A 17,484-nucleotide genomic window follows, 5' to 3' on the forward strand; every position below is an offset into this window, starting at 1 on the left:
AACTTCCACCCCCCTTTTCATTTTCACCCCCTTAAAGGATGATTTCTGGGATAAAAACTACCCTGTGTCCTTTCCCGGGACCTCTATAGCAAATTTTAACTAAATTGGTTCAGCGGTTTAAGCGTGAAGAGGTAACACACAGACAGACAGACAGACTTTTGCATTTATAATATTAGTATGGATAAACTGAAATAGATAACATACACAAAAGAAAAAGAGGCCAACCTCACCGGTAGTCGAGGCGGGAAACGAACCCGCGCTTTCAGCTTACGCGGCTAACCACCGGCCACCGGTGGATTTGGTCACTTTTTCTTTGGTGTATGTTATCTATTTCACTTTATGAAGTGTGTCTAGTTTAGTAGATATTTGCCATTTTCAAACTTATCATGCTTTCGTAGTTACCTCAATTTAGCTTATGTAAGCTAAATTGGGGTAACTACGAAACTAATCCAACTTGATTTCATAGTGATTTTTCAGTATATGTTAAGCTATTATGATACTGCGAGTGATATGAAATTAACATCATGTTAAATTAAGATTTTTAAGTTAGAATGCTGCTGGTCGTTAATTTAACTCGTGATAACTATTAGTTTTCAGTTTGTTCGCGAGAAAAGCTTATAATATAAGTTATGTTTGGGCTGATTTTGACGAGGGCCTATTTAATTTAGACATACGAGATAACTTGTGAATATATAAGTAAATAATAAAGTTAAATAAAAGCCTTTAGGAATATTTAGATAATTTATTACTACATAAATACAACATTTCATACCAAACATACATTTCATACCAAGCCAAGTACAGAATAAACGTAAAGTATATGAATATTTCACATTTACCCCACTAAAATAGTCCCTAGATTATTTTTAAACACTCCTTTTTTCACGCGTGGTATCGGGAAAAGCTTTTACTGCTGACTAGAAGGCCCTAATAAATCCTGCCTGCGAGCTTTCATAGTCCTTAAGCGAAATAAGTATTACTTAAGTAAGAAAATATTAGAGCTAATAAAATATTCTATATTAATTCGTAGGTATATAAAGATAGTCTAGTATTCTAGTATAAAGAATATCTACAACGATATTTGTAAATTATGTATGCACATTTTCTTAAAAATAATACACGTAGCACATAAACAATGAGCAAAAATAATATAAGTTAACCTTAAATATTTATTTACATCAGCTAATCCTACATCTTAACTAAAACGTATTTATATTAATTTTATTTAAACTTTTTTCCACTTATTATTCAAACTAAAACGCCAGGATAAATAATAAACTAAGTTTAAGCTATAAAGTCACGTTTTAGTTTAAATAGTACAAGGACTAAAAGGTTTTGTTCAGAACCACCTATTTACCAAATCGTTCTACCGATAAATTTTATCGTCGTACGGCGGCAAGCTAATAAAGTAGGGTGCTGGCGGCGGCGGAGCCAAGTATCGGACAGATCCGGGCCCTGATTGTACCTTGTGCGGCAGAGTGGCCGTAGATAAAGAAGCAGGAGGTAATGTGGCGGCGTAACCCGGCCAAGCTGCTCCCCAAAGCGGAGGAGCACCCGCCGTCGGGCTGCTGGCTAGCGGCCCACCGCGGTACGACGTCGTTGTCATTCGCAACCGCACAATACAAATAACAACTATTAAGATCGCGATAAATGCTACAACGCCACCTACAATACCTATTATCAGATTATCGTCATTAGTCGAAGATGCCACGCCTACCACGGGTGCTCCTTTCGGTTCACCGGAAACTTTAGGCCGATCGTGAGATGGCGCTACCGACCAGATAATATCAGGCTCAGCTGAAGTTCGATGAACTAAGCGAGGTGGAGCCGTAGTGGAAATACTACTCGATGACGATGGTTGTAACGTTGTCCGTCTTCTCGCGTCACAAGTTAGTTCATCGTCACCTATTTCTGTGAGTAAAAATCCACTTAAAAAGTCTGGTGAGTCACATCGGACGTCTTCAATACCAACGTTTGGTAGCCATCTTCGTAATGCGCGAGCATTGCAATCGCAACGAATCGGGTTTGTGTCAAGACCGAACATCGACAAATCGGCTCGACGATCATCGAGAGCTACTAGCAGCTGGGGTTGCAGAGTAGACAATTGACTGCCAGCGACATCGATAGTTATTTGAGATGATCGCGGCAAAGGGAATAACAACGCTGGTGGTAAATTAGTAACGGAAGTATTCCGGAAACGTACTGTAATTGCAGGAGCCTTTAATCCGGCTAATACTCCTGAAGAAACCGTCTTAAGCCTCGAGCCTCTTAATCCTAACTCTTCAAGTCTGGGGTGTAATATCGAGTGCAGTTGATCTGCACCAATTGTTGTATCCTTAACTTCAACGTCCAATTTTTCCAAGGCCAATAAATGTTGCAAAGTGCCTTGAACATCGAAGTAACCTAATCTAGGGAATCCATAAGCCCTCAGTTGAACTAAATTAGGAAGTGGCCTGAATGCGTTTTTCTCAATCCTCGTACATTCGTCTAGATATCGCATATCAAGTACCCGCAGTGAAGATAGACCTTCAAAGTTTCCATCAACAAGTATCGCTATCGGGTTGCTAGAAATATTCAGGCGCTGGAGATTTTTTAGTTTAGGCCAAGAAATAGCAAGTGCTCCAGAAACATCCACAATCTGGTTGTTAGATAAATCTAACGATTCTAATAACGTTGTCCTACTAAATGTTTTGTCAGTGAGCCGTGTAATATTATTGTATGACAAATTTAAGTTATATAAGAAAGGTGTTTCAAGTTGATATACAGATTGTATTCCAGTACCAGCCAAGTTAAGGTCTCGAACTGTTTTAGGTTCCGTAATCACATTTTTAATTGCTTTATCTGACAGCGGGTTAAATGAGAGATCCAATTTCTTAATATTGACCAAGACGCTATCTTCTGCTGGTATATCTACAATTTGATTATGGGACAAGTCTACAGACGACACAAAGAAATATTGTTTTTGTAATGATTTCAAAGGAGCGTGTTCGAATAAATTATTACTTAAAGAAATTTTCTCGAGCATGTTTAACCGCGATCTATCGAAAATATTGTCTGGTAATTCAGAAAGTTGATTGCCTTCTAAATTCAAATTCTCCAACCGAATCAGTCCTTCAAATAGCCTGTCTCCCAAGCGATCTATTTTGTTATTGGACAGGTCCAACAGTTGTATTTGGCTAGAGTTATGGAATGCCATTTCACTAATTGTTTCAAGTTCGTTTCGAGCGAGCAATATTGTTCTCAGCTTAGGGAGCCGAGCGAAATCAAGTTCATCGACATTCTTTAGTGCGTTTCCAGATAAATCTACAAATTCTAAATACTGTAAAGTGCTAATAAGTTCGGATGGGAAGAAATTGAATTTATTGTCCGTTAATATAATTTCTCTCAGACGGGGGTGTATTTTAAATGAGGACGGAAATAAATAGCTAAGCTGGTTTTCGGAGAGATCTATAACTTCTAAACTCGTTCCTGTGTTAAAGAATTCTCCTTTAAATGCGTTCAACTGATTACCCTTTAGAGACAAATACTGTATGGACATGATGTTAACAAAGGCAGGAGTCCTTATGTTTACAATGTTATTGTACGACAAATCCAAGTGAGTTAAATTTTTAAGATTCTTGAAAGTGTTTTCCGAGACTTCTTGTAAAAGATTGTTTGATAAATAAATGCGCTCTAAATTCACATTGTTTGAAAATAATTTTACGGGAAGCGCTTTCAGACCCATATAACTTAAGTCGACGCTGAGTAATGCTGGATTTTGTTTGAAGACATTTTGCGGTAGAACGCTTATATGGTCGTTGCGACTAATATTCAAGTGTGTTAAACTAGGAATAGAGTCAAAAGCGTTCACGGGTATTTCCGAAAGCTGGTTGTCAGATATGTCTAAAAACCATAAGTTAATAAACTGAAGCTGCTGGCCTGTGAATCCCAATATTCTATTTTGGCTGAGACTCAAAAATTCGAGCGAGGCTTCTAGCCCGCTAAAGACATCGGCCGAGATAGAATTTAATAAGTTTCCGGAGAGATCTAATCGCTTTAGCATTTTGAAATGATTGAAGGCCGCCGTCGGTAATTCCCTTATGACATTTCGGGAAAGGACTAGGGAAGTAATTCTGTCGGACACTGCACGAAGGATGTCGCTAGAGAGCGCAGTGACACGGTTAAAGCCCAAGTGCACGGACACGAGGTTAGGCAGGCGGGAGAGCGCCGTCGCCGGAATCAGCAAGATGTTGTTGTCTCGTAGCAGTAGCGTGTCCAGACTGGTCAGTCCGTCAAATGCGTCGTCTTCCACCTGAATGCAGATAAAGGACTTTGGTAAGTAGAATATTTAAAAATGAATTGAAACACACTCTTTTAACTACTTAGACATATGCATTTTTTGTTATATATCTTTATAATGTTTACTAGATTGCACACGTACTGTTCGTAATGAATTAACTCCAACATCCAAGTAGCGCAGTTCCGTAAGGCCCACGAAAGTTCCCGGCATCAGCTTGACGAGGTTGTTGCGGCTCAGGTCCAGGACTTGAAGGGAAACCAACGCGTTCAAGTGACTGCTATCGATATTCTGAAACATTTCATCCGTGGTTAATATCTATAATCTTAATCTATAAGTACTTCTATAATCGCATCTGTTTATCGGCGGCAAAGTCGGGTTATCGGTCGTGTGGACCGATTTTAATGATATTGGGTTTGTTGGATTCGTGTAACTCAATTAGCAGAATAGCTGCTAAAGTTTTGGGGAAAATGACTAAAAATATGGTAAAAGAAATATGGTTGGCACGTGGGTACTTTTTCGTGAAAGTTATCATGGATTCTACGATTTCTACGTTGTGGATGTGGATTTCGAAAATTATGACATTCATTGACGATACGGCGGTACGATGTTCGCCGGATTGAGTCTATAATATTTCTTAACTCTATATTGTGAAATATAGGGACATCGCCCAAGTTTTTGAAAGGCTTGTCACGTGTTTGTCATTTGTGTCACTTACTCAATCAAAGTCCCTTGTCAAAGTTTTTATGTCAAAAATTCAATTTTACTCCATTGAACGGTCGGGTTTTCGCTAATTTGCTGATGAAATTTTGGGACGTTTATTAATTCAATAAGCGTTAGCAAATTTAACAAGACGCTTTGACAATTACTGTCGATGGAATAAAATGTTATATCACGTTTTAATTGCCATCCTGATTTCCGTTAGCGAAATCAAATCAACGAACTTGTAAACTTACCGTAATCATATTGCTGGAGAGATTCAAATGCTTAAGAGCGGCGAAAGATTTGAGAGCCACCGTAGGGAAGTCAGTGATGAAGTTCTCAGAGAGATCTAGCTTTTCCAAATTTTCCGTGCCCTGGAAAACATCGCTGTTGAACTTGGACAGTCTATTCCTGCCCAGGTCGAGAGTCTGGAGCTGGCCCAAGCCGGCAAAGGCCCCGCCTTCGATCGCCGAGATCATGTTGCCGTGCAAATCTATTTCTTCCAATGTCTTTTGAGAGAAGAATGATCCTTGTCGAATGAGAGCTGAAATGAGAATAATGTAAAAGAAGTAAATTCACAGGAAATGTATCAAAAAATGATAAGTACGGCTACTACGAGCTTGTCACTGACCTGACACTGACATATTCGCTAACGTCTTCGTAACTTTCTTTCTATATAACTCGCTCGCACTAATATGCCAGAGATGCATAAAAAGTTATATACGCACACGCTAGCGAATATCTTAGTGTCATGCCAGTGAAAGCTCGTGATAGTAAGGCTAAAGCTTTTGCTTAGCATAAAACGAGCCCTCCGTCACAGGCGAAATTTTAACTGGTAGGTAAATGTTTTAATATCAATTAAATACAATGCACATGGTGTACGTACATATGCCTATACTTCGTTACAGTTAATTTCCACGAGACTCTCAAGGCCGTCCTTAATTTCCCAATAGACAACCCGCCCATTTACTTATCAATCGAAACGGTATTGGTAGCAGTTTCCCCTACTTTGTTTATCTTAGCAATTTGAACTAACCATAGACTGCCTCCTACAGAACCCGCATTATCAATGATATACCTATCAGCAAACACTCAAACTCTTAATATCGCTGCGAGTCGTATTGTATCCCAAATAACTGTAAGGCTTTTACATTTACATTGTTCTGTTTTAGAATATATTTTATGCTACTCGTGCACTCTGTAAATAATGTACATAATGTTTGTTTGCATTTCTCTATATAAGTGAATTGTAATATTATTTTGGAGAAATAAATTCTTAAACCATAAACCATATACATTGTTGCCTCCGTATTAAGTTAACCCGCACAGATCGTAAATCGTAACTGAATTAATCGGTCGCACTGTCATAGTTATAGGCTATCTTCACATTGGATACGGATTCGCACGCCGCTCCGATATACGAGCGGGACATCGATTTCTACGTGCATAGCGCTGTCATACTTAAAGGCCGACCGGAGCGACTGAACTGCGATAATTTGGCAAACCAACTTGATAAAATTGGTTTGCCAGGCTAATAAGTATAACAACGCGTGGTAAGCACGAGGCGTCTTAAAAAGCGCTCCACATTATCAGACCTTTCAAAAACTCGCATCTTATCATTGAAATATACATTGCCGACTAGGTAAGTGTGCAACGAATTCAATGATTGATCAAATGCCGCAATGTATCAAACAAAAATCGTATCTCATTATTTATAAACTTCATCTAGAAAGTGGTCTGTGGGACGTACCGATTTTATTTTCCCTCAGCGACAGCACTCTGAGCGACCGCGGCCCGTTGAGCGAGGACGATGGCACAGTGTTCATATTGTTTCGATCCATACGTAATACCTAGAAATAGATAAGCGTAATAAATAGAATAGCTTTTACTGATAATCACTCTATAAATATATATGTAGATAAAAAAAACAAAGCTTTATGTATTAAAATATATAAAATCAAAATTTTATAACGGGCTTGAGATTATTCCGCAAATGTAACATTTAAAGAAACTAACGTTGAATAACATAACAATACAACGAATGTAGGTGATAGAGAGAAAGGTTCTTAATATGTTGAATATTTGTAGTGTTATCTAAAAAAACGTTGTTGATATGATTGTACTCATGGAGTGAGGTACCATTCGATATCAGTATAAAGAAAAAAGAGTTTTTTTTTATATTTGTTAAACAACGACGATTTGTTCTTAACGATTACAACTTTAATCGTTTTAATTTTATTTTTATTTTATTACTACGAGAATTAGCTTATTACTTCCTTAATATTACTACTACTGAATTAGGTACCTACCTATATAAGGTATAGTAGTCTGTATTAGTAAAAATGTTAAAAGGATATTTTTACTAACATTATATTCTATGTAGGGACAGTCACCAGCAGCAATAGTTGACCACTGCATACATACCTACTGTATGAATACATAAAACGTACTTAGAACACACAAAGCGAGCATAAGTATTGTTGTACCTTGTAATTCGCGCGTAAATGCATTTACAATTTTATAAAATAATGTAGGTTAATTACCTGCCTGTCATTGAAATATTTAATAGCACAAACAAGTAACTTGCCTTTAACAGGTCACATCCAATCAGTAGACCCTCCTCTAAGCCTCTAATGCTATTCCCGCTTAAATCCAGCTCTTCTAAAGCGGGCAAGTTGTGAAGCTCAGTAGTCGAGAATATAGGGTTAAGGTTGTCGCCGAGGAGGTTGTCAGCTAGCGCCAGCTTGGTGAGGTTGCCGCGGACCCCCACGAGAAGACGGTCGGGCAACCGCCGCAAGCTGTTGTGGGAGAAGTCCAGTTCCTTTAGAGGCAGACCGTACGATGAAAATATCTGAAATTAAAATACATAAATTGCTAAAAGTATGCTATTTTATCAAAAACAAGACTGTACATACACAGTATATATACAGGACTGGACCTATACATTTCATTAAAATTTATTTATATATTTTATTTTTATTTTCTAGTAAGTACCTACATTTAATGTAAACTGCTCTTTTGATGCTCTTGTAATTCAAGATATATACACTTGTATTTTATGTAATTTTTTCTCATTAAGCGAAATGTAAATTTCTTTGAGAAATAAAGTTCTTTAAACCTAAAATGATATGGGCTCTAAGACACTCAAATACGTAAATATAAAAAGTTTACCAAGAATAACAATCATTTGTGCCATTCTCAACCAAAAGGGTACTTATCAACCGAAAGGGTTGTCAATAAGGCGCAATTTTTTTTTATGTGATAGCAAACGAGCAGGCGAGCCGCCTGATGGGAAGCAGTCATCGTCGCCCATGGACGTAAGCAACATCACAGGAGCCACTTAAGCATTGCCGACCCTTGAGAACCCTAAATACCCGCTTCTTGAAGAATCCCATGTCGTAGCACAAAGGAAATACCTCAGGAGGCAACTCATTCCACATTCTGTACGTTCTGGGAAGAATCGAGCGAGATGCCCGCTTATTCATGGTGTGCCATGTGTCTAAGAAGTGAGGATGAGCATTTCCATATAGTTTCAATTTGAAGACAACCTTTTGGTTGAAAAGGTCACATTTCAATGGATGACAGTACAGTAAGGGCTTTTTAGATCCTAACCTAAGGCCAGGATTACACTTGTAAGTTTTACTTACGTAAGTAGGGACAAAGCCATTTGCTAGAATGAGATAACGATATTCATATCTCATTCTGTAGTATAGCTGTGTCCCTACTTACGTAAGTAAAACTTACAAGTGTAATCCTGGCCTAAATAAAGTTTTTCGGAATAATTTAGGAAGTAATCTATTGAAATGCCTAAAAATAAACAATTTGCTGAAATGTATTGCTTTGAAATAACGTGGAGTTGACGGTGTCTCGTAGTAGGTTGGTAACTGTCTATTGTTCAATCTCGGAAACAGGCGGCGCGCGGCGGTGGTCTGCACTTAACCTTATAGTACAGAAAAGGCAGAAGTTCTCCACTTCGTGCACCCTGCATTGTCTACGTAAAGCGCTGTCGCCTCTATGGGCATAAAGCCGGCCATACAATTGCGTTGCTTGTGGTTTAGTTAGCGGCAAGTGCGAAGTGGAGTGTCAGTTAGATAACGTATTCGAGATCACAAGTTTGAGAACTCCTGGGCTGACGTCCAAACACGATGCCAAGTACCAAATCTTAGTGCTTCGAACTAGCTGTACTCAAGTTAGTTGGACAATCGAGACGAGTAGTTTAGATTAATAGAATTGGGCTGAAAAGGAAGTGTTGGCACGACTCTCCATAACTTTAGGTTCATCGACGCTCATGCTTGATTTAATACACAGGTAGACTTTAAAGTAGATAGATAACGATAGAACGACTGTATAATATTGATTTATAAACTAGTTCAATTTCAAACGGTTAAATACAAACAATCTTACTCAACAAACAACCGCAACCGACAAAGCAAACTGTGTAACAGGTAACACAGCTAATCGTATTTGCCAAAACGAAATTGTCTAAAACCGCATATATAGATTGGTATCGGTTAAATGTTCGTCTATTTCGGATTGGAGTCATGTATTGGACTGCACAGCTGTGTCACATGAAAACCTAGTAAAGTTTTTGTAAACGAACGTTGTTGAACTAGACTTATATTGACCGGGATATAGACCGTGACCAACGGAGTTATATCTATCTTTGCGTGAACTAACCGTGAATCATTAAAAACTCTTATTGAACGTTGTTGAACTTTAAACGTATTGGAACCACGAAGTCCAGTCGTTTTTTTTTTTTAAATCCCATTAAGAGAAATATGTCACTCCTCATTATTAAAGAGGAAAGGGGACGACCGCTTCACCATACAAACGTAGTCCTCATTTTGCTCTCTGGATATTAATATCCCAGATTATATTTTGTCCACGTCTACAAACAAACAATGGTATGTCTTAAGTTTTCTGCTTAAAAAACATTTTAACTGTCTCCTAAATAACCAGTAATGAGTGTTAATATGGAGAAGCTGTTCGCGTTCCTATTGATTCTATGTGGTTATCAGATCATGAACAATTGCGTGCAGGAATAGAAAACTGCGGACGTTTTAACACGTAAGTATATGTTTTAATCAAACTACTCGTAGCTGACAATGCTGAAATTTATAACATGAAACAATAAAATGGACTATATTGATTTCCGCGTAAACTGAAATTGAGGATTGATAAAGTAGTTATTACTGCTATGCAAATTTGCATATTTACATACAAAGAGATAAATGTATACAGAATCTACTCTCACCTGTTCAATAAAATATGACTCAGTTTTTGTGAGGCATTGAAAAAAATATTCTTACAATACACATATAACAAGAAAATAAAAGTGTGTATTTATTAGTATACATAAATAAATTTGTTATAAATGGAAATAAATACTTTGTCTTTATTTTCAAATAAATTCAATAATTTAGGGTAAATAAATAAAAAAATCCTTTTGTATATCCATTGTAAACCTACCTGTATCTCAAGATCGCCAAGTTAAAAAGAGACTACATTGGCTTTTTAATGTCTGCCGTACGCAAACACAAAGATACCAGTCCAGCTCCAGGTACATAATAGCAACATACCAGCCGGCTTAGCCAAGTTGACAATCGCTATCGCTTCGACAACGAAATGCGTTGTATCTCTCTATAACTCTTCCATATTAGTGTGACAGTGACAGTTGCGTTTCGATCGCTACGGAGCGTAAGCGATTGGCATCTTGGCTACGCGGCCTGTGCTAGTTGAAGCTAGCGAGACAGCTTAAGCGAATCAACTGGCCAGATGTTTCTCAAAGGCAATTAAATACGGGATACACTATTAGCATTTAGAAAAAATAATCTTAGTCAATACCTGTGTAGGTAGCGTCTGATGTCCAGCATGCCTTTGCCTAAACGAGACTATGGGCGCCGCATACGGCAAGGGCGGGAAGTCGCCCCCAAAGACCACTCGGTCGCAATCCATATGGATGGTGAGCTGCAGGCTTCTATCCACCTTCACCGCGCAACGGCAGGGGTAGCGCACATCATCGTGGAGCTCCGAGCACGGGTACCACGGGTGCTTCGCGACCACAAGGGGCATCAGCGCGAGTAGTAACTTCCACATCGTGATCTGGTAACAAAAGACATGTTAATTTAAATTTCGAACGTCATCAGAATTTACGACAAGTACTTAACGTTCGGTTCGGCACAAATGCTAAAAAATCCTACCCAGGGTATGTCATACTACTCGTATGTTATGAACCCTACCCGAGTGAGATATTTCAAAACACGTAACATTTACGAGTGGCCCTTTCAAGGGCTAACTCACGTGTTTCCGTCCTCTATAAAATGTTTATACATCGCAAACAATCACCATAAAGCGAACTACGAGTATGACACCTGCATGTTTTTCAAACAATACATTTACTCGTAGAATTCTTGACAGACTTTATGTTTGATGTTCTGGAATGCTCTTTTCCTTTATAAATGAGTAGGTAGTTGTCGTATAATATTTAATCTAAGTAGACTAAATACCATATATTATAGGTATACTAATATAATATATTATGTATACCTATAATATCCTCCTTTATGGAGGAGGAGTTCAAGCTGAATTGTATCGTATCCGGTGAATCCGCAACTACATACTTTGTTGATATGCAGAAAATAATTGTGTTATTATAACCCTAGATGTTTTAATATGCGTGTTAGTCTGTTAACGTTTCTACCACTCGTTAGGGGCCTTTTTGACTGTCTTCATGTATCTTTTTTATGAGAAAATGATTTTTGTTAGCCTATATGTATACATTATCCTTTTTATAACGGTAGTACCTATGTAACTATATTTTATTCAGGAAGAGACATTTTTAGTTATTTAAGACTGCTTAGGACAAATCCATATACATATATTTCGCAGTACAAAGTGTACGAACGCTATTCAATGATTTATCAGTGCCTTGAGTTCCAAGATTGTTACACCAACTGTTCGCAATCGGTATTCATTACCATAAACGGGACCTCAAAAGCCAATACAAACATACAGGTCCACAAATTTATGCTATTCTGATATGAAACTTCTTATCATATCAGCAAAGAGTTCATTATGGCTTGACCTGTGAGATATACCAAACCTTTAAACGGGCTGAGACCAAGGAACAACTCGTAAACAAAGACGTAGTAAGACTAGTAAGCAGAATTTACGAGGGTACCATTGTTTGTTTCAAACGTCGCTTTAACTTCAGCTTATTTGGATCGAAGTTTCATGAATTTCATGATTGATGTAATTTGAGACAAGCTCTCAAGGTGAATTTATCTTGTCTTAATAAAAACTTTTGTAATAACTAGCTAGCAGCCATCGCGTAAAATTTACGATCTAAAGCTTACAAATTCTTAATTACCTAGTTATGACTGTGTTGACAAATTTGAATAACAATATCATAATAATTAATTAATTATTTTTTCGATTGCATGACATGGTAGACTGTAATATTTGCCTGAGCAATTGTGAGTCGAGTACATAGTACAACTGTATTCTGGCAAATAAAATTTGTATTTGACCATATGATATCTAATAATCAATGTTTGCGAACTTGCATAGAGAACACACCTATAATGTACCCAATTACAGTAACCTGGTATTGGTATTTTAGAAACTATAAGCGCAACTGTAGCATTGATAATTCCTTGATGTAACGATTATGATTGTTAAATAAGTCTTCACGCTGTTAACTATTCTATAATGACCCCGTTTTACCGGTAAAGATGCATTTTCTGAACAGTTTGAAAGTGCGGCATTCTTAACAAGACTTTCCTTACTTAACTTGCCAAGAATCTCATACATAAATTAATACGCAAAGCGACGTTTTAGGTAATATACTGCTTAAGGGTCCCCGGAAAGCTCGGTTCTCCATACAAAGGTAGTTACGCTCTCATTTTAAAACGAGTAGCTAGTTTGCACTGAAACTTTATATTTACAATAGGATAAGGTATATAGGGTCTGTAATTATAATAATGTAGCTTCAGATACCATAGTTAAAAATAATACAGCGAATTTAAGTTTTTCGTACAAAACTTGTTTTTGTTCTATTTCGTTTGTTTTATAAACTGGAGCTATATAAACTAATTACAGACCTGGATATACCTCATGTCATTGTATGTGCAAAGGTTCATTACAATCCAACACGTAGTTTTAAAATGAGAAAGAAGCTCCGTTTGTATGGGAAGGTGAAATTCGGCCGAGCTTGCCGGGGACTCTTAACTTGCTTACACAATTTTTTCCGCCTTTATTTTAGTCTTACCAGCAGAGCTACTTCAACTAAGTTCAAAAGGCCCCGTGTTCCTGATAGTTAAAAACTTGTAAAACATAACGGATGAAAGTCTCAACAGCATAGAAATATGAGAAAATTTTGCTTTAGTGTCGTTCGTGCTCGGTAGAAAGTATCGAGGAATACCAAATGGGTTTAATATGGTAGCTAGATTTATGTGTAAAGTTGAGCGCACGGAGCTAAAACTACGAGTAGATGGGTTGTTCTGAACTTTGCCCGTCATCATTGCGTTTGAATCGCTTGAATTATCTTTTATAATATCCTAGAAAGTTGGTAGTATTGAAACAACCAAAAATGTTTCCTTTAAAATAAATCCTCCGGATTTCGTATATATCACGAGGTGGAAAATGATGTAGATACCTACTAATATTTTTGCCACCTGCCTGCAATACGGCCACATCTCAAAATTTATGATTTTTAGAGATTCAATCTTAATTAAAAATAATAAAGTTTCCTTTAAAAATTTTGGTGCCCAAGTGGCCGTATTGCAGGCACGAAACGTTTTGTCATTTCCCATGCTCTGAAAGTGTGTCATTTTACCTTAGGTAGGTAGTTTTACATTTTATTTAGCTGCACATTAAATTTGTTAGAAACATGTAGTATAACGTAGCTCCAAATCAATATCAAATCAAACAAAGGCAATATCAAACAAAGGCGATAATTCAGAGCAGAGACACGAAACAAATTTCCAGGGCGTCGCTACATCGCAACTACTGAGCACTAAATATATACAGATTAGTCTTTCTTTTTTGTTAAACATTTTGTGTTAAAATTTGCTAACTTCATTATTGTTTGTCAGTCTTTATTAAACTTTCTGCTGTAATTTGTTTAAATACGTAACTTATTTTAAACAGCCAATCACTAGCCGTAATAAAATTAAAGCTTTGCACAAAAAGGGACCTGTTATCATAATGCAAGATATGATGTATGTACTCAGCGCATGGAGGTAAAATCAGAAAGATCAGTCTTCTACGAACCCACCTATAAGAGAGGGAATTAAATATGTATCTTTTAGAATTCTAGATCTAGAGAAATAATAATATTTCTTTTTCCGTTTTTGGTATTCGTTTTTTTTTAATCGATTTGCAATGAAATCTCAAGCTTTTAAGTTTTTTTATTATTATTACTTCCTGTTTGTCGTATTCTCATGACTGGACCTGGACACTTTACCAGTGCTCTCCAAGCCGGTGTATCTTGGGCCCGGTATATGCTAGCCTGTAATGTAGCTTTTGTCTCTAACGTTATTCTGTCCGCCTAACGCGTGGCCAGAACGTGTCCATGCCTACGCTTCTTTGCCATGCCTCCAGTGATGATGAGCTTCTCCAGACTATCTGTTGTATACGTTGGGTACAAAATATAATGGAGGGCTACGTCGAGAATAGACGCATTTGTACGGCGTTCGATTCCTGAAATCCGGAGCATTCTTCACCAGGATCACATCTCAAATGCTATCTATACGACGGGCTCTGGTTTTAATGGTCCAGGTTTCGGTCGCGTACAGAAAGATCGAGAAAATAAGCGCCCGCATTAGTCTGATATTTGTTTTGCGGTTTATGCTTCTGTTCTGCCATATTCTCTCGAGTCGTTTCATCGCAGCTTTGGCCATCTGAGCTCTTCTGATCACCTCTTGGTCTCAGTCGCTATCGTCGCTTAAGTATTTGAGATCCCAGTACACAAACCTGGGATTATAATATGTGGTTAGCCGTAACTCAGAGGCGCCCTCTGCGGAAAGCGTTTATGTTTATAACCCCAATGAATCGTTGTCTCCGAATGCAGTCCCTGGACGCATGTTGTCTGTGTCCGTAGTGTAACTAATAAAGTATGTCGCCTGCACCGACGGGCTGGGCCAAATCCTCTGGGCGCGCGCCAAATTGCAACATTAGACTAATATTTGATAAACACGGTGCCGCGGTGGCAACAATATCAGCTTAGATAGAAATTTGCGCTGCTATTTTTTGTAATATAATTGAATTATAGTCAAACGAGAGGTAGGTAAGTAAATAGTGTTTTGTATTACAGAAAAGTGTTGGGTATGTGACGCTATTTTTTTTAACATTTCTGGTACCTAAAGCTAAAACGCAGATATTTGGCACGATAACGTTTGATAAGTTAGCTGAATAAGGGTTGGGATATTTTTCATTGCATTTCGGACTTTAGTACATACCATGTAGTTAATAAGAAGTTTTACGAGTATATTCTACAGCCTTAAAAAGCCTTCTAATTAAAAAATAATAATATATGACATTACTTTTTTTATTATAAAAAAAAACTTATAGGTATATTCTAAGAATTCATTAGGTACCTCTGTAGATAAACCTTACATGTATATACCTCCTTGATGCGAAATTCACTGGAATTTTAGCACAAATCACTTAGTGGCAAATGTTTATTACATTATTTATCACATGCACCATTTAAAATCATGACATGATTCCACAGTAAACAATAAACCAGTTGTGACCATATCTCACAACCACATAATCCAAACTGCTTACTAATAATTCACTAAATTCCGTATTCACCTATAATTAGGACAACAACAATCTACAAGTAATTTAATTTCGAAATACATCACAACCAGATTTTTGAATCATCGTGTCGTTAATTGAACTAATCAAACTAAGAAATAAACACATAATTTTATTTTGGTAAACTTAAGGGTCCCCGGCAAGCTCGGTTCTCCATACAAACGTAGTTACGCTCTCATTTTAAAACGAGTAGCTAGTTTGCTCTGAAACTTTGTACTTACAATAGGATAAGGTATATCTATGTCTGTATTAAGTTTATGTAGTTTCAGATACCATAGTTAGAAAAATAAAGCGAATTTAAATTTTTCATACATAATTTGTTTTAACTCCATTTCGTTTGTTTTATAAACTGGAGCTATATATACAGACCTAGAGATACCTCATGTCATTGTATGTGCAAAGTTTCATTACAATCCAACACGTAGTATTAAAATGAGAACGAAACTCCATTTGTATGGGAAGGTGAAATTCGGCCGAGCTTGCCCGGGACTCAAACAACACGATTAAGAATTGACATCTAGTTCTGCGGGGCTAAGATGGATGGCTTTCTATCATTTGTCACCATACCTGTCACGCTCTAACAAGTATGTAAGTGCAAAAGTGACGCATGATATGACAAGTGACAAAAACGGGACCATGATACCGCTACTGAGAAATTTGAAATTCCTAAACCTGACTAAGTGGGTCGGTACAGTACAGCCATATTACGAGGTGGTTGCACGTCACCGGAGACCGGGAGCAAATAACGTCTCATAGTTACATTGATATGCGTCAAAAACATAACCAGGCGTGTTCTGATTTTAATGACAGGTTATGAATATGAACTGGATTTGTTATGGATAAGATTTCTCAGTGTCAAAAGTGACATTTCTTCAACCATAAACGTAAATTTTGGCACTGAAAGATCTTATCCACAACAAATCGAGATCAAATTCATAACCTGGGCGCGTAGCTAACGTGCCAATCGTTAACGCTCCATAGCGTATCGTAGTCATTTCTTTCTATCACTCGTCCACACTAGCGCGACAGTGACAGTTGCGTTTCGTTCGCTACGGACTACTACGGAGCATTAACGATTGCACGTTCGCTATGCACCCTTTTATTAAATACACTCAGAATACGCCTCCGGGTTATGTTTTTGACGCGTATCAGTCTATGAGATATTCTTTGCTCCCTGAAATCTTCACAACTTTCGATGGATTTTAATGATTGAGATATCTATCAATGTATATTTAAAATGGCGGCTTTATAATTGCAATTAGTAAATGTCATAAAAATTGCCGGATCAATAACATTGTGCTGCTTATATCAATGAATAGAAAATCAATAACATAATTATGAAGTTTCTTTGCCAAGGAGTTGTGCTCACCAGCTCTATTAGATAATTATTATCCGCTACTACTTACATGAGCAAATACATAGATTACGTTTTAGTGTTTTTAGTTTTTATTATATTACACGGCATTAAGAAAAGAGCGCTGGTGGCCTAGCGAGAGCGCTGGTGGCCTAGCGAGAGCGCTGGTGGCCTAGCGAGAGCGCTGGTGGCCTAGCGAGAGCGCTGGTGGCCTAGCGAGAGCGCTGGTGGCCTAGCGAGAGCGCTGGTGGCCTAGCGAGAGCGCTGGTGGCCTAGCGAGAGCGCTGGTGGCCTAGCGAGAGCGCTGGTGGCCTAGCGAGAGCGCTGG

General features: G+C 37.8%; 1 protein-coding gene across 1 annotated transcript; it reads right to left on the reverse strand.

Annotated features, from left to right (window-relative positions):
• Nucleotides 1–772: 772 nt before the first annotated feature.
• On the reverse strand, nucleotides 773–11,080 carry LOC134751394 (protein artichoke). Its single transcript, XM_063686780.1, has 6 exons — nucleotides 10,823–11,080; nucleotides 7,566–7,829; nucleotides 6,729–6,828; nucleotides 5,233–5,522; nucleotides 4,421–4,567; nucleotides 773–4,291 (listed from the first exon to the last, which is right to left on the reverse strand). The coding sequence occupies exons 1-6, from the start codon at nucleotides 11,072–11,074 to the stop codon at nucleotides 1,367–1,369; spliced, it is 3,978 nt and encodes a 1,325-aa protein (XP_063542850.1). The 5' UTR covers nucleotides 11,075–11,080; the 3' UTR covers nucleotides 773–1,366.
• Nucleotides 11,081–17,484: the final 6,404 nt, after the last annotated feature.

This window comes from Cydia strobilella, chromosome 2, assembly GCF_947568885.1.
Source record: "Cydia strobilella chromosome 2, ilCydStro3.1, whole genome shotgun sequence".
Taxonomy (NCBI): domain Eukaryota; kingdom Metazoa; phylum Arthropoda; class Insecta; order Lepidoptera; family Tortricidae; genus Cydia; species Cydia strobilella.

Excerpts from the sequence above, each read along its gene's own strand:
- LOC134751394 (XM_063686780.1), bottom strand. The coding sequence starts at position 11,074 with ATGTGGAAGTTACTACTCGCGCTGATGCCCCTTGTGGTCGCGAAGCAC. Across the intron at positions 6,829-7,565 it reads TTGGATGTGACCTGTTAAAG|GTATTACGTATGGATCGAAA; the intron begins GCAAGTTACTTG and ends ATCTATTTCTAG. Across the intron at positions 4,292-4,420 it reads GAGTTAATTCATTACGAACA|GTGGAAGACGACGCATTTGA; the intron begins GTACGTGTGCAA and ends ATCTGCATTCAG.